General features: G+C 39.0%; 1 protein-coding gene across 4 annotated transcripts; it reads right to left on the bottom strand.

Moving 5' to 3' along the window:
* Nucleotides 1-677: 677 nt before the first annotated feature.
* On the bottom strand, nucleotides 678-17,361 carry rassf6 (Ras association domain family member 6). Of its 4 annotated transcripts, none has more exons than XM_034895736.1 (11): nucleotides 17,179-17,361; nucleotides 12,732-12,799; nucleotides 12,186-12,264; nucleotides 11,029-11,189; nucleotides 8,309-8,403; nucleotides 6,706-6,905; nucleotides 5,966-6,067; nucleotides 3,694-3,745; nucleotides 3,484-3,602; nucleotides 2,300-2,397; nucleotides 678-1,015 (listed from the first exon to the last, which is right to left on the bottom strand). In XM_034895736.1, exons 2-11 carry the CDS (start codon nucleotides 12,788-12,790, stop codon nucleotides 940-942), a joined length of 1,041 nt encoding a protein of 346 aa, XP_034751627.1. In that variant the 5' UTR covers nucleotides 12,791-12,799; nucleotides 17,179-17,361; the 3' UTR covers nucleotides 678-939. The 4 variants fall into 4 exon arrangements, with proteins under 4 accessions (XP_034751627.1, XP_034751629.1, XP_034751630.1 ...); XM_034895738.1 differs by having other exon boundaries at nucleotides 12,732-12,802; nucleotides 17,179-17,359; XM_034895739.1 differs by lacking the exon at nucleotides 17,179-17,361 and adding an exon at nucleotides 13,003-13,480 and having other exon boundaries at nucleotides 12,732-12,802.
* Between the last annotated feature and the right edge of the window lie 3,716 nt (nucleotides 17,362-21,077).

Raw genomic sequence — 21,077 nt, 5'->3', positions numbered from 1 at the left:
TTGGGGAAGAAAGAATGGCTGCATCTCATAGCTCTTATTTGATGGCTCCTCGACTGAACCTGGAAGTTGTTCTGTCCCTCCTCAGTGAAGGCCGTCTCAAAGCTCTTATTTCTGCCCAGAGGACCACGGAGCGAGCATCGAGGACGGATCATCAAGGAGCTATAGCCGAGAAAACACTAGAGAAGACTTCCCGGACGCTGTGCAGCTGAAGGAGTTGCTAACTCGTCCCACACAGCTGACGTTTTCATGTGACGTTTCAGAGTAAAGGACCCGTCATCCCTCTACAACACATTTGATCACTACCATCTCATTTCCCATAATCTCGCTCCTGTGGCTCATCGGCGGGAGGGACTGAGACGCGATGAAGGGAGGCAAGTGGAGGACTCAAGGAGACAATCTAGGTGTTATGAGATGCAGCGGATGTTTGAAGCAGCGGGGAGGGACACAGAGGTTCTATCCTCATGACAGAAATAAGCACATCTTCTAATGTTAAGGGTAACCATGTATTTCAAGACTTATTTCCATTGTGGTCCTTGATGACCAGGTAACATTTTCAAATTAAGCCAGATTTACATGCAACATTTGTTTATGTGTATAGAATATTTCACGGATTCTAACTAAGCTCTGAAACAATTCATACTTCCTAAACAGAAAGCACAAAACATAAGAAGTCATGCTGGTCCCACAACATATATTTATTAATAAAACACTAATTTACAGTTATTTACAGCAGTATCTTACAAACATATGTTGTAATTATTTTACAGGATTAAAAACAAGTGAGGAAAAATGAATATGAATAAATGAATACAAGTGATATGAGTTTGTAAGATTTGCAAATGAGCCATGTATTTTGACATTATGCTGTAGGTGGTGCTATTTGTAGCGTTCTCCACAGCTACTCCTTCATCTTTGCAGTGATGCTGGAGCCGCCAGTCGTCAGACGCTGGTCTCAATGTGAGGCGACATTTTAGAGGTCAGCATATGGGTCAGGAGTCTATGCTGCTGGTGGTACCTGTCACACACACACACACACACACACACACACACACACATACATACACACAAATGAGCTGCAAATTTACTGCCGTAGAAGTGGTACTACAGTTTGTTTTGTTTCCAACACCAATTGAATACAGTCAGCTACATCTAAGTTTCCATCCACTTGTCAATAGAATTACCTGAAGTTCGGTAGAAAAAAAGTTGGTCTTAGTGTGTTTCCATCCAACGGCTTTAAAGTGAAGGAAAGCCAGTGCGTAATGACATCACATTCTGTTTTGCGAACAAATTGGTTTGATTTTAGACATTTTAAGGTGTTTCAGTTCATTTTAGCACGGAACTGCACAACATGCAAGCACACTTTTGCGAAACAAGTTTTTCCAGACAAAAGGGTTTGCGCCGTCTACCAACAAACTATAAATATTGCACAAGTTGTAATAGTGCTTATTTGCCAGCTGATAGCGACATATAAAGCTATAATAAGAAAACGACGCTATCGACACATTGCTTTGATGAAGCAGGTGTATATTGCCTTTCATTTTCCCTACGACACCGCTGCGAGACTACTCTTTTTTGAGACATGTCTCGCCGTTTGAGCCCCTTCCATTTACTTTTTAGGACGTCTCATGGCTTGTCCTAGCCTTTGTCGGCCATTTTCCTCACAAGTTCCTGAAAAATTAAATTCAGAAAGTCTTTTGTCTCGTTGTTTGTCCACTTCCATCTGTCTTTTTTTTTACACCCGCCATGTGTGCAAACAGAGCAGAAATGCTGGGGAGAAATTAACTAAAACTTCTTCTTCTTTGTTTTGTGGCGGGTTGCAACCATAAAATGACCTAAAACTTAATTGCAATTCATTACTTATTCGGCAAATAACGTTTCCATCAGCGTTTATCGCATGAGCTGAACGTATTTCCTTTGAGTCGATTGAGTTCATGTAATTCCATAGAATTATACTGTTTTCATAAGGCAATTTTTCATTTGATATCATGAATTTTGAATAAAAACGTTTGGATGGAAACATAGTTACTTTACATCTGACAGGTGCGTAGGAGGATGAGGTAATGCTAAGGGGGCAGTTAACTGCAGTGTCAAATTGTATGAGTCATTGGTTGTGCATCAGGATGTTGTCGTTTCATATTGTGAGTTTAACACCTGCAAGTCTATAACCAAACACTTCACTTCACCGCCTTTCATTTACATAATGCACTGTAACATTTCCTTATGTCAACTGTCTTCCAATCAATTCAAGATAATGACATCCTTTAAGGGAGAATATAAGTAAATTAGATCATGTACTGACTTGTTAATGACTCTCTGTATCTCTCTGTTCTCCTCCTCTCTGAGCTTCAGTAAGACCTGCTCCAGAATAGGAAGCTCCAAGTTCAGATACTGAGCTACCTGAGAGGAGAGGAGAGTCGAAAAGAAAGTTAATTTGTAATAGGGCAACATTAAGATTGTGGCAAATACACTTGACTAAAATAGCAAACAAGACACTACCATATATATTCTCACAATCAGAAACAATAACATACATAATAATTATTCAGAGGGACATCTGTATTTGCAATGAAACTAATACTTTAAAGTTGATTCATACACCAGCTTTATTACATTGATTGATTCTAAACAACTAAATCCTATGAAATACTTAATCTTGGATATCATTTTCTGCAGCCTTCTGAAACCTGCCAGTGCACACTAATGCTACGAGGTGAGAAGGTGCATCGTCTCTATAGAAACAATTATTTATTCTTCTGTTCTTACTTCTGACTTTTAGGCTTTTTTGTAGCTGGATACATGGGCGATTTCTCACATTCTCATTGTGGGCCTAGAGGTCTGATCCTAGAATCACCCCTGGCTACATATGTCTTTTGTTTCATGCAGGCTAAATACAGTATGAATGTGGACAACGTTGGTGATGTTGAGATGCTTTCTACAGCTGCATTCACAGTCATCAAAAACGTGTTTCACGTTTTGGATTCACCGCTGGGTGCTACCTCTCTTCAGTCTCGCTTGACTATGTAACGTTAACGTGGTTTCGGGGGGTCGTTGAGGCTCCGTCTAAAACTCTGCCATTTTGACCAGCAGTTTGGAACACAAAATAACATGGCTTATGGAGCATTTTGTTTCTATAGTGTATAGCTGACTTTACCAGCTGACTTCTCTATTGGCTTTTGTAACAGGTGATGTCCCTTACTTTCAAGAATCAGCGTCTGCAACTTGGAACAGTTGACTTGCAGCTAAACCACCTACTGCTTTGAGTCAAGCTGAAAAAGACTGGTTTAGACTGCTGCAACTTTTCTCTGCAACGTTCTAAAACGGTTTTGTCTCGTCGCTCTGTCTGTTATGGCAGATCCAGAGTGGCTCTGGGCAGATTTAAAAGTCCTTCAAGGAAGTTGACACTTGTTAATGAAGAGTGGCCAGACTCTGTACGAATGAAATGTACTGAGTCTGGTAGGACCAGGCTAGGGTTAGAACACTCACATCATTGCTGACTTCCTCTTCGTCCATGTCGATCAAAAAGATCTTCATGATGTCATCAGAGGGTCCCTGTAGTATGCGCTCCCACAGTGGCTGGTCTTTGTTACTGAGTTTCCTCTTTTCTGGACAACACACACGCACAACAACAGTGAAGCATCTTAAATTCTGTCTTCCAGCATCTGATTATTTGATTGAGCGTGTAACAAACCATACCTCCGCTCTGGTGAACACAGTACAGAGCAAACTCCTGGGGATCGTTCATTATCTGGAAGATGAACACATTGGACAAATATTCAAACATCAATCATAACTGCTTGTTCTGGTTTGCCAATTAAGAAAAAATATTCTACTTTTCTATTACGACAATTTGATCAATCACATTATTTCACAGCCTTTAAATCCCTGTTTGTTTCTATAAAAGATGTTGCATATATACTTTTTTAAACAGCCCTAACATAATTGATATTCTTTTTTGCACTTATCTGTGTAATCTATTATAAATGGATTAAGCACATCTATTGCAAAAAATAACACCAACTCAATGAGCTCTAATTCCTATTCATTTACTGACTAAACCTGTCAGAACATGAAAGAATGAGCTCGTGCACCTGCACCATCAAAACTGTAATGCATACTGTGCAATTCTTTCATGAACAGTCAAATAAACACACACATTACATACAGGCTTTAAAGCCATAGTGTGTAGTTTCTGTCTCCCCCGTGAGGAGTTTGAAGTAATGAAGACGACATTGTCGGCATCCGCATGACACAATCCAGGTGATCATGTACAACCCCCACCCCTCTTCCACACAGGTGCTAGTAGCCGAGGAGGACACAGAGGATTAGAAAAACATGATGGACTCTTCAGAAGTTTTATGTTGTAATTTGTAGGCCCTCTTTGTCTCCAAAGCTGAACGCTGCTGCTGTCCTTTCTCCACAGTGATGTAAAACCAAAACATTCTCACTCACAGCGCGTCGTAAAGCAACACTTGGTCAGGAGCCTTCGCCGGTATTTTACTGACTCAAAGAGTCTTCTTCAGTGTCTAGCCCTTTGGCATTTTGGGGGGCCTTTTTAGGCCTTTATTTACACAGGACAGATGAAGACATGTAAGGGGAGAGAGGAAGAACGACATGCAGTACAGCAAAGGGCTGCAGGTCAGAGTCAAACCCGTCGGGACTCTTGGCATCACTTTTTGATCGGGACGTACATTTAACTGCCATGCGGCACGAGAACGGGGTGGCTAGGTCTAGGAAAGATCTTGGGGTTTAACATAATGTACGTTTCAGTGGCACGCAGGACAAGAATGGGAAACAAACCCCAGTCTCCTGGGTGAAAGTCCTGTGTTGTTCGACCCATCCACCACCCTAACCTACAGCCATATGTTGATTTTAGAGTTTTCATGCTACTCGCTACCGTTGTCGCTCTTAATACTACGCCATCTTACAGCACCAAGGTCAAGCCGCAGCTATGCCCGGTGCGTCTTATAGAAAAGCTAAACGGTGATTTTTCTGTCAGCATCCGATGCTGAGAACCACTGGCCAAGGGACAGTATTTCACGAGTTGGGAGTGAGAACGGGTTGGTAAAACGCATCAAATTCTGGGCTCGAATGTCGCCGGAATATACCATTTTGTAAACATTGTTGTAATGAGAAACACAGAGAGAGTTGTGTGGAGCTAATCGGCTTAATTAACTTTCAACTCATTTGGGAATGGCCTATATGTAACGGGCGTCTTCCTGTTAACCCGGTCTCACGCCTGTTCCTTAAATGGTCACGTTATTTTGATTTAGGGATGTGTGTACAGGTTTCAAAATACAGGTTTATTTTTTGTACAGATGACGATTTTTGAACATGACCATTTCCCGATCTGCCCTGACATGGGGCTGTTCTGGGGGACGCATCGACGGGGAAATGAAACGCCACACGCCGGCGACCACAACGGGGTGTACCGCCAGACACGGGACGCGTCCCCGGGTGCACGGACACAGTCCGCGCTCTCTGTGGCAACAACGGAAAAATGAAAAGCCAAACGCCAGCCACAACAACAGGGCGGTTTTCACTTTACCCATGCACCACCCCGACCAATCTACCCGCGAGGATTTTCGGTTGTTCAACACTGCTCGCTACTGTAATAATTCTTTGATCACGAAATATGCTTACAATTGAAATTCTGTACTTCAATATTTGTAATCAACACACGAAAATAACGGTCATTAATGTGACCTGACACAAATCAATAGATTAAATAACGTGACCATTTCTCATGCCATAAGACTGAGATGCTGAGCTGCATTACAGTTTTAATCCTGTTAATGTCTACTTCTTAGAAAGTCTATTTAAGTCTGTTTAAACTAGAAACAAAACAATGCAGTGGCTATATATGTTCATACTTTTGATTAAAATGACATCATTGCGATGCTTGTTAGTGCCATTGACTACCTCATTGTTTTTCTCCGGCACTTTGAAGAACGTGTACAAAGCTCACCTTGAACTTGGTTAGTAGCTGTTCAATGACCTGGTTTGTGTTCATGCTGCTGGAGATACGAACTTTAGTTGGTGTGCCGAAGGATGGGGTGAAGATAGCGGTCTGCAGACAATGAGAGACGGGTGAGTTAGGGCTCCCGCACACTGCCTGCCTGGCGTGAGCGTGTCAGCTGCGTGGCGTGTCCGCTTTAATTTCGGCTCCCATGTTAACAGGTTAAAGCTTGCACCCTGCCTGCGTGACACGCACGTCTCAGGTTTTTCACAAGTTTTTGTTTTTAGGCAAAAACTAAAACTGTTTTAAATGTCCTTTTATATGTAACAATACATTCAATAAATGAAATTTCCTGTTAATCTCCTTTTAAAATTGTATTTCAAATGGATACCAATGAAACATGGTATTTTATTATCTCAGGAAGGGAATTGAAATATTGGACTTTGTGCAAACACAAAAATATTGACAAAATAAAGTTGAAGAACATGCCAGGATTTCATTTTATCAATGGGAAACACACACACATGTGGATAGACAGGGCTAGCGGCAGCAGACAGGTTTCTGGTGTTAAAACGCCTCGCTCAGGCAGGGTGCAGGAGCCTATACAGTGCAGATGGGAGTGAGGGAAAAATAGTGACGCATGTGTTTCACGGTAAGGGAGGGGAGGGTTGAGCTAGACAGGAAGAGGATGCTGAATGAGAGATGGGAAATGGATGAAAACTAGGTACAAGTCATGAGGGGAAACCTACCTTATAGTTATAGAAGTGTCCGTTGATTGAAAAACGATGCTGTCTTTCTTTCTCTAATTGTGCTGCTGACTTCCCCCTACTCCTCCTCCTCTTCACCAACGAAGCGTCACTCATGCAGCGAAACAGGTTGGACTCCGCCTCCAAGTCAGAGTTCTTCCGCCTCACAGGACGCAATGTGGTCGTCTCATACACAGCTGGGCCTTAACAAACACACGGATGAAATGCATCACATTCATTGTATGCCACAGCCTTCTTCTATTGTGGTTGTGCAAAGAAACAGGTTGGGTTGGGAAAGTATGGCAGTGGACTGGTAGCTCCCTAGTTCCCTTCCTGGGCACTGCCAAAGTGCTCTTGAGCAAGGCACCAAACCCCCTAACTTCTCGGGGCTCCTGTCAATCGAAAGCTGCAACCCCCTCACCCTGACATCCCTCCATTAGTATAGGTACTTAGCATGTGTGTGGATTTTAGGTCCGTGTGGAATGTGCAGGATCAATAAATTAAAAAGGATTGTTGCTATTATATGTAAAATAAAAACAATTTTTTTTAATTACAATCTGTAATTTACCTTCTATCAGGATTTTATGTCCTCAAAAATAATCTAGTCAATGCACTGCAATGTGTAAAACGGGAACAAGAATATGTAAAATCTAAAAAAGAAGAAAGAAATAATAACACAATAAAATGCACAGATAAGATAAAACAAAAACCAAGGGCTTGTAAAAGGAACCCACCTAATTAAAGACAGCTGTACATGCTGCCACTAATTTGCAAATGAACAGAAATAGTTTTTAAAATATTTAAAGCACCCATGTTATGCTCATTTTCAGGTTCATAATTGTCTTTCGAGATTGGACCAGAATAATATTGTACATTACATGTTCAAAAATCACAACATTTTTGTTGTACTGCACATTGCTTCATATCCTCTTTTCACCCTGTATGTTTAGGTCTTTGCTTTAGCTACAGAGTGAGACTTGTCACTTCTACACTATCTTTGTTGGGAGTCACATGCTCAGTAGCTAGGTAAGATCCAATCAGCTAGATAACTCTTTCTGTACGACTTGTAGTAGTCTTGTGGAATACCTGCAGAACAGGTACAAGGAAGTAGTTCTTTTGTAGATCATGGTGAACTAGTGTGTGTTGTAGCAGTGTTTTGCCATTGAACAAGCATGCTAGCGCTATAATGCTAGAGTTAGCCACCTCGTCTCAGCTAGTTTCGTAGAAAGCAGGGCAGATTTGAACAGCTAACCCGGAGGTTGAAGGCAGAGGACATTCAGAAACCTGTATCTCACTCAAAACCGCATGCATAGTTTTTTGTTTTTTTTTATTTGTATGCCCATGGAAACACCAGAGACACAAAATGACAGGAAGATCCAAGAAAATTTGAATTTTTTTCATAATATGGGCACTTTAACGGAAAGAAAATTGAAAACTCCAGACGAGGTGTACTACAAACATATTGAATGTAGGACTTGTGATTAAGCGTTAATACACTGTGGGATTGCTTTTACTTAAGTAAAAGTATACTTTCTTCACAACTATTTTTTTAGATACCATTGTTGAGAGTTCCATTATGGGATATGGGAGGAAAAGAAACACCCACCTGGTAAAGGGTTGGTGACTACTGAGTCCTTTGGTGTGTCAGTCATCTCATCTATCTGGTGGAGGTCAACATATTCTCCCCATCGGGACATTCCCCTGCAGAGAGAAACAGACAATGGAGGGAATCATCTCAGAGGCTTCAAAGTGAGCTCTCAACTTAAATTATATTTTACATGCCTTAATCTTGGCGTGAATCATTTGATTTACACAATATTTGAGTCGTCTACATTGTAAGAAAAAAAAAATGTTGAAAAACACAATGTCCTGGCAGAAAATGACTCATAACATTTCCCCGTAAAGTTTACAGACATTTTCAGTTAATCCAAAAAAACAGAAAAGGATGTAGTTTCACAGTGAATCCTTTGTACCTTCTGTTAATCCAAAATCATCAGAATATGAAGAAAAAAACACATTGGAAGAATCATTACGGAAAGTTCCTATTCTCCATTTACACAGGTACACTGTGTAGATTTGAGATATGTGTACAGTTGAGACACCTTAAATCAACTTTAAATAACTATAGCATCCTGCTCTGCTTTTGAGGAAATGAAAGCTCAGATGGGCCGATCTGGAATCTTGCTCCTTATGACCTCATAAGGGGCAGGTTTACCTCTTCTTTTTCTGCTTTGCCCACCCAGAAAATGTGTCCCTCCCATTCAAGAGAGACATCACCTCAGTGTTGTTACTGGAATGTTTCCATTCGCACCGTTGCAATATCTGTTTGTTAAATACCTTGTTCACGTTTTATACACTTTAACCAGTGCTAATTAAAATGAAATAAATGGATTTAAATAAATGAATAAACAAAGATGTTGCCCAATTGTTATTTTTTCTTTGTATGACTTTTTTTTAATCACATTTGCAACGAACGCTCAGTTACCTATACATTAGTAAAAATGAGCGTCTCAACTGAACCATGGTACTGCCTCAACTGTACCACATATGGGTACAGAGACAAAGAGACTACTTATGGATATTATTGATTTATAATAGCTTAGTCTACAAGCTAATTAAATGTTGTGTGGCATGTCATGTGGAAATTCACTTCTTTTCAGTATCTATTTTTGCGTGAAAAATCTAAAATGGAATCAGTCTACCCTACATTTGCCTGAATGTGTACAGACTTTTCTGAAAGCTCACTTCAATGTTGTTTGCAAAAAGGAAAAATGCAGAGAAAATTATGACTTGTTGCTGAAAGTAGAGGATACTCAATCATACGTATGTGGAGAGCTGTGTTAACAGGATCAACCCTAGTATTGTCTTCACTTTCGGAACCCTCTCGTATCCCTCGGGTCAAAATCACCCGTGACTTATATGTGGTTTTAAAAACAATTCTGTAATACAAATACTGTCTTTATCTTAATTTCAAACAATTTAGATAACATATATGTTTAGGAAATGCAATCAATCTCCACTAGAACACAATTAAAAATTAAAGTGGTGTTCGTTTTTTGTTATAAGGTTAAAATATGGTCATGTCCAAAATAAGGAATACATGTTTATCACAGAAAATAAGGTAAGGCGGTCGATTTTCAAGTAGAAAAAATTTAACCTGTGCCATTTTCCTTCTTGTAAAATTTAAATTTGAAATGGGTGAATTAACCCGATTACGATACAAGGGTTAAGGGTTGTTTAAATGTCAGCATGATCTGTCCACTGAGAAGCTCATATTGGGTTTTACTATGTGAGGGAATGTAATAATGGCTGGTAAAGTTGACCTACAGTATACAAAATAAAACATTAGCTGATTTATGACCATCTCTGTACAAATGTGCCCTTTTTTAGCATCACAGGTCTGAAAGTCAAAAAGTGACCTTGTCATGAACAGCTCCTAATCTAACCTGTTCCCTTGACAACTAAATAAATTACCAATTCACTCATCTTGGAATTCTTTTTATTATTCTATCTCTGGCTTTAACTGATCAAATGTTGATGACGTAACATCGTATTGAAATAAGTCCATCAGCTAATGTTGTAAATGTAAATGTAAATGTGCTGTATTTATATAGCGCTTTTCCAGTCTTAACAACTGCCCAAAGCGCTTTTACATCTACAGGGAACATTCACCATTCACACACATTCATACACTGTGGCCGGGGCTGCCGTACAAGGTGCCACCTGCTCATCAGATAAACATTCACACACATTCACACTCCGATGCGCAGCACCGGGGGCAACTCGGGGTTCAGTGCCTTGCCCAAGGACACTTCGACAATGACTGCAGGGGCGGGGATCAAACCACCAACCTTCCGATTGGCAGGCAACCGCTCTACCACTGAGCCACAGCCGCCTGAGCCACAGACGCCTTAATGCGTGTTACACTTGCACGCATTAATTCATTTGCTCACGTATTGTCCAAGCCTTGTTTGCACTGTCCATATTTGTCTAGCCCAGCGGATGTCTTGTATAAATGTCGTTGTCCTTATGTAACTGTATTGTTGTTTTAGTTGTCTAAATTTGTCTTTCCATATCGATGACCTATACAAATGTCTGTCCCGACATGCTGTAACCATGTCTTGTGTTTCTGCAGAATAGGAACCTGTTGCAAACCAGTTTTCAACTGAGTCAAGCCCATTTAACATTGTGATGTAATGTTACTTTTTAACTTTCCTGTATAAACAATATGAATAAATGAATGAATGAATTCCAATAAACATCCATTCGTCATATCTCACTGTTTTGCAGCGATGTAAGTGATATTGCATGAAAGCTGAAAGCAACCTCTTGTCTCCCGTGGGGCTGAGTGGACTGGTGGGGTCAGATGGGTACACAGGAGCGAAGGGGAGCATCTGTTTATCGTCCTGTATTCTAAGCCGGATGGGTCTCCGTACTCCCCAGGAGATATTCAGGAAGCCTTCCACCACCACCTTTCCATCAGCACCCTGTTACAGAGACAGACCCATAGACACCTGCTGTAGGGTGAATAATTACAGTCACACACTCAATTAACACACCATTTCATGTTCAAAAAACAGCCATGTTATCGCTAGGGTTGGGTATCGGTTGGATTTTTACTTTTAAAATGATTCCAATTGCTAAACTGATTCTTGAGAAACTGAAAAATGACATCAAAGAAAGGCTCTTTTATAGAGTATATAGTTTTTAAAAACTGAAAATGATTTAAGTTTAACAACATATAACCGTTTTAAGGTACTGAAACATATGACAAGTAAACCTAAACCTAACACAACTACAATCATTTAACAGTGAACAAAAAATACAATATTATTATAACAAGTAACAAAACAATGAATGTTGAGTTGGTATACTAACCAGAGGGAAAACATGGCAATTTAAAATTAGCCCACATTTACGGTACCTAGCAACAGGAGTCTAGGGAGAAAGTGTGATATTTTTATATCCGTGTCAGAGTGACAAAGGGAAAATATTTCAGTCGACACAATGAGGAATCAAAATTTGCGTTCTGATCCGGTCTAATTAGTACCGCTTGTGTAGAAACCGGTTCCACAGTGAAACCGGGTTTTTGTACCTAACCCTAGTAATTATTTATTAATTAGAGTCCTGGAGATACTTTTTACGTCTAGACTTTGCAACCTCCTGTGTTACACAGCTGAGACTTGCTACAAAGTAATGGTCAGGCCCAAACACAATTGTTTTGTCATTTAAAATGAAAACTGCAGGAATTTAAGAGGCAGATTATTCTGCTTGCGTTGCAGATGTGTTTACATTCAGAGTTTTTTGTTTTTTTTAATGTAAAAAATGTGAGGAAAATCTGCAGAAAATTCCTGAAGGAATTCTGCGTCCGCGGATTGCGTCTGGCCCTGGTTATGACACATGTCTAAGGGCAATGACAAGGCTGACAAACATAAATTAATGCGAAACAACATTGAAAAGGTGGAAATGGAATTATAACATACCTGAAAGTAACCGAGGTGCAGTTGAGTGTGGTCCTTTAGGAAGCAGTTGTAGGTGTTGAGCAGTGAGAGAAACTGTGCTCTGAAACAAACAGCAACATCCACTGTGCCGGTCTATTACACATTTTATAGTTTAAACACACAATGTTTTTTAACATTACTGGTAAAAATATATCTAAGCACGCTGTATACACTGTCAATACTGTCAAGCCTCATCTACAGAAAGCAACCATGTGACAATTCTGCACATGTGAACTAAGAGCAAAAAAAAAAACAGAATCAAATTCTTAGTATGAGTGCACATACTTGGGCAATCATGCTGATTCATATTCTGAATGACTAAATTCAAAAGGTTTAGAAAACCATGAGCACAAAGCAGCGCAGTAGTAATTTTTTGAGTAGTCATGGGCCAAATATGGCTGACATGTGTCAGACAACATTCATTATTGCGTTTCACGGAGCTTGATAATCTGTGTCCACATGTAACATACATACCGGAGTACTTTCAAACAAAACTCAGCAGAGTCTGAGTAGCACCAAGTGACCCACCTGGACAGTGTCCTGCCGTCCCCTGCCTGGATCACTGGGAGAAGAGGTGCTTTATTCATCTTGGGTTACTGCAGAGGGAAAAACAAATGAAGACATTATTCATAGCAAGGGCTACTGGAAACATCTGGAGCTCGACGCTTACTTACACGAGAGGCTGCCGACTTGTTGAATGGTACTTCCTATGTCAACATGGAGTAAGGAATTGCACAGAAAAATGAACAACACGTCACTTGTACAACTCCACAAATAGTGCAACATAATTTGGTCTTACCGTCTTTAACATGACAAATTAGAGCTCTCTCCTTGATTCTGTTTCTGAGTCCCTGTCTTTCTTCTCTCTGTGCTTTATATATCTCTTCTCTCTCTCTCACTCTCTTTGAAGTTGTTGTGTTATATTTATCCCGCTCTCTCTCTCTCCCTCTCTCTCTCTCTCTAGCTGTGCATTTACTCTTTCACTTTCTTTTTTTGTGCTGTCTCCAAGAGATTTAATAACAGTACTCCACCCAGTAACCAGTGATGACAGTGTAGAGCCAACCGTTTGTTTATTCTTTGGTCGGTGAAGCCTGTGCCTCTGAGCAGAGAGTGTAAAGATCATCCACGTGGCTTCTCTCTTTTTTTATTCTTTTGAAACTTGTCTTTCTTGTTTTTGTTGTTCTTCTGAATCTGTGTGAAAAACACAGCAGTGTAAAAGCAGGGTCTGTCTTACTTGTCTCTTTCTGTCACTCTTTCCACCTCTCTCTCTCTCTCTCTCTCTCTCTCTGTCTCAGCCTGTTTTCCGGTAGAAGAAATATCTCAGGTATTCAGCAGTTGTCTTTTCATCCCAGCAGCCCCAGCACTCCCCGTTCTGACTGACAGTTCACTCTTGTATAGCTACAAAATAATTTAAAGGTGCAGTAACCCAACTTTCCATGCAATGTTAATAGAATGTAAGCAATGAGGGTGTACTGATCTTTTTCAAAACGTGTGTCAAATATATATAATGCAATGTAATATATCCTTTTTTAGTCCTGCAAGAGGAAGTTGCAATTTACACTCTGTTGTTAATACACAAATTGCACAAATGCCTGAACTACACACACAATATCAGACCCTATGCTAGCACTAAATGGAGAGATGTCAGAGTAAGGGGGCTGCCCATGGAAAGGCGCCCCGAGCAGTTGCGGGTTCAGTGCCTTGCTCAAGAGCACCTTGTCTGTCCCCAGGAGGTGAACTGGCAGTCCAGCTATCCGTCCACCACCATTCCTATGTCTGTTTGGGGACTTGAACCAGCAGCCCTCTGGTTCCCAACCCCAAACCCTACTGACTGAGCTATATATTTCAAAATGTCCATAGAACAACATGTACCTATATGTAAATGTATGCTTTTTCACGTTATATTAAAATGTCTGGTGTCACACATGATGTTGTCCTACACAGGTTATACATACAGTATATCGGACCTCGGAAAACACGTCACCTGAATTAATCACATGTAAAACTGTGTTTCACATGTGATATGTTTTACACCATGGTGAATTCATATATTATTTATTATTATATTATTATTATTTATTTAGGACTGTGAGATATGGCCAACATTTTTCTATCCGATTTACGTAGGTCATTTCATGTCTCGATAATGACAATTGTCTTGATTATCACAATATAGAATGTAATCGATATATGAAATAACCACATGGTGCAGACATATGTTTGTATATTCCTGTATGAATTAAATACATGACAAATTAATAGAGTATTTTCTCATGTTACTAACAACTTTAGTGCAAAATGAACATAAAGTGCAAGCATCACAATGTAAAGCCACGTTTTCTTGTCAACATTGCGATAGAAAATGTATAGAAAAATATTTACCAGAGATATTTTTATACCTATTAGACAATATATAACAGCTGTACTTTTTATTCTAATAGAAGTAATGTGAGAACACCTTCTTTATAACATGACTTCAAGTAATGGGTTATCCGTTAGATGATAAGAATTACATTTGTCACTATCATATAAAAAACAGAAGTGCCTAGAATGAAAAAGACAATAGATATACTTCATATACTACAAATTATGTAATGGAGTTGAGAGAGGGAGACTGAGTGAAATGATAGCTCAAATACAGATGGTTTTTGGTACAAAGACCAAAGATTCATTGTCTTTCTCTTCTATCTCTAACCTGAGCTAATGTAAACAGTTGACTGTATCTCTTTCAAGCCTCAACATGCAGGTTTTAAGGTTCCCATGGAGAACATGCATCCAAACTGTGTGTTTTTGTCTGCATGTACAGTGGTACTCATATGTTTATGAACCCATGCTAAAGTAGAGAGGAACAAAAAAATCCTCTTTTAGAAATTTATCTTAATGCCTTTTACCGGGAAAAATCCAACTTTTAAGGACACAAATTTTCTTTGTGAATGAATCATGTTTTGTAATTTAAGAAATGTCCTTGCTTAAAATACAGGGGGCACGAGTATACACACCCCTATGTTGAATTCCCACAAAAGCAGGCAGATTTTTATTATTAAAGGCCAGTTATTTTATAGAGTACGGTCTACACCTGCTCCTTTATGAAAAGCTTAATTACATAACTGTTGTTGTGATTTAGCGTTATATAAATAAAATTGAATTGCATTTAAATAAAATTAAATTATTTCATGGATCCAGGATACTATGCATCCTGATAAAGTTCCCTTGGCCTTTGGAATTAAAATAGCCCCACCCCCCCCCATCATCACATACCTAGAGATTTGCATGTGGTACTTTTCATAGAATCATCGCTCAATGCAAATCCAACCAGCTAGTAGGCTAACTGAAATAAAAACCATGCCAATCTCTATGTATGGTGAATGGTATGTGATGATGTGGGGGTAAATTTTGTCAGGATGCATAGTATCCTGATCTATGAAATAACTGGCCTTTAATAATAAAAATACACCTGTCTCTAAGGGAATTATACCCATGCCCCCTGTATTTTAAGGAAGAAAGTATATTTATTTATGATACATTATTCATTCACAAGAAGAAAATTGGTGCTCTTAAAGGTTGAATTTTTCCTTCCTTTTTGATTTTTTCAAATTTATGGCATTAAGACCAATTTCCAAAAGATTCTTTTTTCATTCCTCTTTTTAATTAACTTGCACTGTATGTGCGTGCGTTTGATTTCTGAATCTCATGCAGGTCAAAAGCCAAAGCAACGCCATCGACGGAGAACTACTGATAAATGGTAAACATTGCAAAGTCAATAATCTGAGTTCATAAATCCAACACAGAAACTGTTCTATCACCAGCAGCGGCCTTTTAACCTGAGCTCAAAGGTAGATATCTGCTGTCAGCCTGAAAGCCAAAGAATCTCATAAAACAAGAGTATCGGGCTATTGAGACAGTTGAAGTCATTAGTGCGAAACACAACAACAGGTTTTTACAATCAAGTGTCACAACCACTGGCTCCTAGTTAGGGATCCACCTGTGTTCCAGTTCACGTCTAGTGAGGTATTGCCACATGAGTTTAAAGGGTACATGCAACAGTGCCAGCTGATGTTGTTGAAGTGAAAACATGAATAAATCAGAGCAACCCAACCGGTGGCAATGATAACAGAATCAAACTTGAGGGAGAGTCTACATTGTGACCCCTAACTAAATAACACATTATTGGGATGGACGAAAATTGGACAGCTTTTTCTGTTCTTAGACATGTATTACCAATGGGCCTAAATGTAGAGCAATGAAGGAGGCAGCGCATATACACAGAAAACAAGTTTTTTTTATTGTCACTCTGTGAGCAGGAAAATGTGTAGCCAACGGGGAAAAACCCAAGGTAAACCATGACACACCCAGTTTCTCCCTGTATTGCCTTCCTGCATGCCTCTCCCTCTCTTTTACTCCACTCCTTTCTCTTTTGCACTCTATTCTAGTGTTTGACACTTGGTCTTTCTCAGTCACATGCTCAGATTGGACCTAAATATGTGAAGGACCTCCTGTTGAATCCTCGGTCCCTTTGGGTTCTGTTTGATTTCACAGTCATTAAATTATACTGATTGACTAAACTCATGTATTACTTGTATTTTTAAGCACTATATCACTTGTGACTTTTTAAATAAAGCAGACCCATTTAATGAGTAGTAAAAAATATCACAATTATGATAAAGTTATAACTTGGCTTTCATATATACATTTGCAGTCATTTGCATTTTTAATTGTATCATTATTAACTGTTTCATGAAGTTGGCATTTAATGAGGTGTATGCTGTTTCTTAATATTCAAATATAAAACGAACATTAAACTCTCATACCAGGCTTTAAGTAACTATTTGACCATGGGTCCATCAAGGTCAATTCTGTTTTAATACATGTTTTTTAATTACCTTAAAGTAGCACGGGTTGGTTCCTTAACTTCCACAGAAAAGCTTACTTTAACAAACTGATGCATAAAAAAGGTCAATCACACAGTTACACCTACCTGGCTGGTCCTTCAACCTCCAAACAACTGAAGCTGGTTCACTCCATAGTTTAGGTCCAGTACCTTTGTGTGTGTGTGTGTGTGTGTGTGTGTGTGTGTGTGTGTGTGTTTGTGCGCACTCATAGGTCCAGAGTAACGAGCATGTGGTTAGAGGTGAGCTTGTGTAGCACACTGCAGCAGCTGGTTAATTATTGCAGGACACGTTGAGACATTGTTGAGAAGGGGGGGCTGGCTGACACCAGATATGACTTACCTGCTTTGTGTGTGTGGTGTGTGTCTGTCGAGAGAGAGAGAGAGAGAGAGAGAGAGAGAGAGAGAGAGAGAGAGAGAGAGAGAGAGAGAGAGAGAGAGAGAGAAAGAAAGAAAGAAAGTAAGAAAAAAACTAAGACTATTATCAGTGAAATACGGGTCCAGTACCATCAAGCACTAAAATACTACAAATTACTAATCAATAAGAAAAAGAGAGTTCCGGATCTGAAGAACTTAATAAAATAGCAATTGACCAAATCTACTTCAGTAATTTTTGGAATAAATTCAGTACATAGCACTAAATAAAGATAAATTAACAATAAAAAAATGGTTTGATGTGAAAAAATCACTTTAAATAAATGAATTTGTATACAAATATTGATGATAGTGAATCAACCCAACACTCAGTAGTTGAAAATCTTCACCAGTTAGAGGAAAAGGTGAAAGACCACCAAAACCCCCTAGATACAGATATAACACTAATAGAAATCCAAAGCTAACTCCAGGCTCTGAAGGATGGAAAGACTGGTGGAGTGGACAACATCTGCCCTGCGATGCTAAAGCACAGTAGCCCTCCACAAGCTGTTCTGGAGTCTGGTTATTTCCCTGAGATCTGGAACCATGGACTCATCACCCCTATTTTCAAAAGTGGTCAAAGATTGGAACCTAACAATTACAGAGGCATTTGTGTCAACAGCAGTCCGTGGAAGGTTCTCTGCAGTATTATTAATGCCAGAATACTGTTCTTTCTTACCAAGCACAACATCCTCTAAAGTAAAAATCAAATTGGCTTTTTACCGAAATATTGTATGTCAGACCAGATTTACACTCTGCACACCTTTATCAAAAACACAAAAACACTACGGGGTAAAATTCATGACTCTATTAAATCACTGTACACGGAGAGTTACAACTTCCTTCTGGGCAACACCAGACTAGAACAGAAGTGATAATATAATGACTTAGGGGTTGAAATTAGTGCAACAGGGAGTTTCAACCTGGCCATAAACACACTGTTTAATAAAGCTCAAAAAGCTTTGTATGCATTCAAATGCAAATTTAGAAAAACAAATATCCCCGCAAGAATTTGGCTAAAAATCTACAATTCTCTGACAACACCAGACAGCAGTAATGATTTACAAAATCGGAGTTTGGGGCCCAATTTCAAAAACAGGATTTCAAAAGCTAGGATAAAACTCACTCTGAAAATACCAATTGGAATACTGTTCTAAAAGTTAGTTAAAGAATATTCTAAAAGTTTGCCCAAACACCCCAAAACCCCAGAACTTGGTATATTCCTTCTGAAAATTCAAATCCAAAAAAAGGTAAATTAAATTTTGTCAGCATTTAAATCAAGCTGATAAAAAATACAATGCACACAAAGCTCTTCTGAGCAACCTGCAGTGTTCAGATGTCCATCCCCTGGACCAGCTAGTTTGGAGGTACACGGAGCTAAACACAGTACTGTACAGACAGGGAGAGAGAGAGAGGCAGGTACACAGTCTCAGAGTCTCAGAGCCGCCACACCCACAATCCTCAGTCTTCAATCAAAAGATTTGAAACTAAATTAAAAGACGAGTATAAAGAACAATGGCGAAATGAAAATAAAATACAACACAACCTCCTCCGTAATCAATCCCTAAACAGAGACATCCAATTGGCTGAATACACTATCTCAAAACAAAAAATCCAAAAGAAATACAAATTTTACCAAAATACAGAGTCAGTGACCATGAGCTGGAAATTGAAAGAGGTCGACTTTTAAAAGTGTGGAGACCAAGAGAGGAATGTGTCTGTATACATTGCTACCAGGATATCGAAACAGAATTACATTTCCTATGTACATGTCCCAAATATAAAGAGTCTTCTCCTGCCACAACACTGGGCAAAATAAAAAGAGAGTTTTACATATCATTTTTCTATTCTTTTTTTATTGTTTCAAAGTACCCTTTGAGGGGCATGCATCTTTGTTTAATATCTACAATTATATAATACGTATCCTGTTTACTTGTATTATTATATCAGATGTATTTACTCCTTGTTGTTATTTATATGTATGTTTGCTCTTATGCTTTGGCAACACAGATGTATTTTTGTCATGCCAACAAAGCAACATGAAACTGAAAATTGAAATTGAGAGAGAAAGAGAGAAAGAAAGAAAGAGAGAGAGTGTGTGAGTTAGCAAACCCATTGATTGACAATTTGCTGTTGGCCAACTTTCAAGACTTGTCCTCATAATCAGAATCAATATACTGGGTTCCAGTTTGAAGTTGCTGTAAATGTAAATACACACACAGCAAAACAGGAAAGATAAAGACAAAATCATACAGCTAAAACAAGTATAACAAAAGCTGAACAAATGAAAAGTAAAAAATAAGCATAAACACCATTATGTACATACTAGTTAGTGAAAACATAGGTGTACTGTATATATAAGTACACACTATATAAAAGTAATAATGACCAACAACATTATGTAGATCCTAAACAAATATTGAGCATGTACCAGATCCTTTTGTGGTTGGTTTTGTACAGTGTGCATGCATACATAGAGTGCATGATTTATAGATTGCTCCCCAAGCTGATTAGAATGTAACATGTGAATTGCAATTGGTGCCAAAGTGTATGTTTAGTAAGTTATTTTTAATACTGAAATGATGTGGACACAGTGGTTATGAAACCAATATACATCTAGAAAACCTAGACCCCAATTATCCTATCTTAGCTCACTTAAAATGGCTTTCTGAAAAAGAATAGACAGTATGCAGCTGGTCCTAGCAGATGACAGCTGCAAGTTTCTACAGTAGAATAACGAGAACAATAATCCAGGAGGGCTTCCTGTGGACAGACATCCAATACTCTCAGTAATTGGGTTCAAGCTAAGGCACCCTGGTCATGATGCTGATCGTTAGGTGGAGAGCAAACACTCAAAAATGGCAAACCCGGACAGGTGGTGCAAGCAGTCTTTCAAGTGTGGATAGGCACCCCTAAATCCCCTGTGCGTTTGGAATACAGTGAACACAGATAAATGAGATATTCTTCTTAATTCCATAGAGGTGCTGTTTTGGATTGGTTTTGTTCCTGAAAATGTTTATGTTATGTCCCTAACAGAGACATCTAACATCACCATTTCAAATCTTTCAAATGCATCATCTTTTTATTTGTATGAATATGATTCTCAGATACATTACTTATTTAATTTAAATAGCATAATTCAACTAACCAAAGTACAGGATTGAAACACTAGTTATCTCAGAATTTCTTCAGGTCAAACTCAAATAATTCAAAATGCATTATAAAATTTAAAAAAATCACCTGTAATGCATTTATAGTGGTGGCTCCTGACTATACGAGACATATGAATGAGTGCAGCCTGAGATCCTGTGGTAAGTCTCTATTAATAACTTTAATAACATAAGGCTAAAAACTATAGGAGACTGGGCCTTTGCACTCATGACCTGCCATATGACATCAGCCTAGCTAGCTCATTATTTTCACTACTAATAAACTTATTGTTTGTTTAAGTATACTGTACACATAGGAAAAATTTGGGGCAACCTCTAGCTCACCCGGTAGACCAGGGGTCATCAACTATATTTGTCAGAGGGCCAGAATTTTACCAGACAGTCTCCTTGGGGGCCGGACCCTTA

The sequence above is a fragment of the Etheostoma cragini genome, chromosome 16, assembly GCF_013103735.1.
Source record: "Etheostoma cragini isolate CJK2018 chromosome 16, CSU_Ecrag_1.0, whole genome shotgun sequence".
Lineage (NCBI taxonomy): Eukaryota > Metazoa > Chordata > Actinopteri > Perciformes > Percidae > Etheostoma > Etheostoma cragini.
Note: the sequence above shows the minus strand (reverse complement) of the source record. Positions and strands in the feature narration are given on the sequence as shown.

Coding starts and splice junctions, on each gene's coding strand:
- rassf6 (XM_034895736.1), bottom strand. CDS start 12,790: ATGAATAAAGCACCTCTTCTCCCAGTGATCCAGGCAGGGGACGGCAGG. Junction 6,906..8,308: donor AGTCACCAACCCTTTACCAG/GTGGGTGTTTCT, acceptor GTGTTTGTTAAG/GCCCAGCTGTGTATGAGACG. Junction 3,746..5,965: donor AGCTACTAACCAAGTTCAAG/GTGAGCTTTGTA, acceptor TTCATCTTCCAG/ATAATGAACGATCCCCAGGA.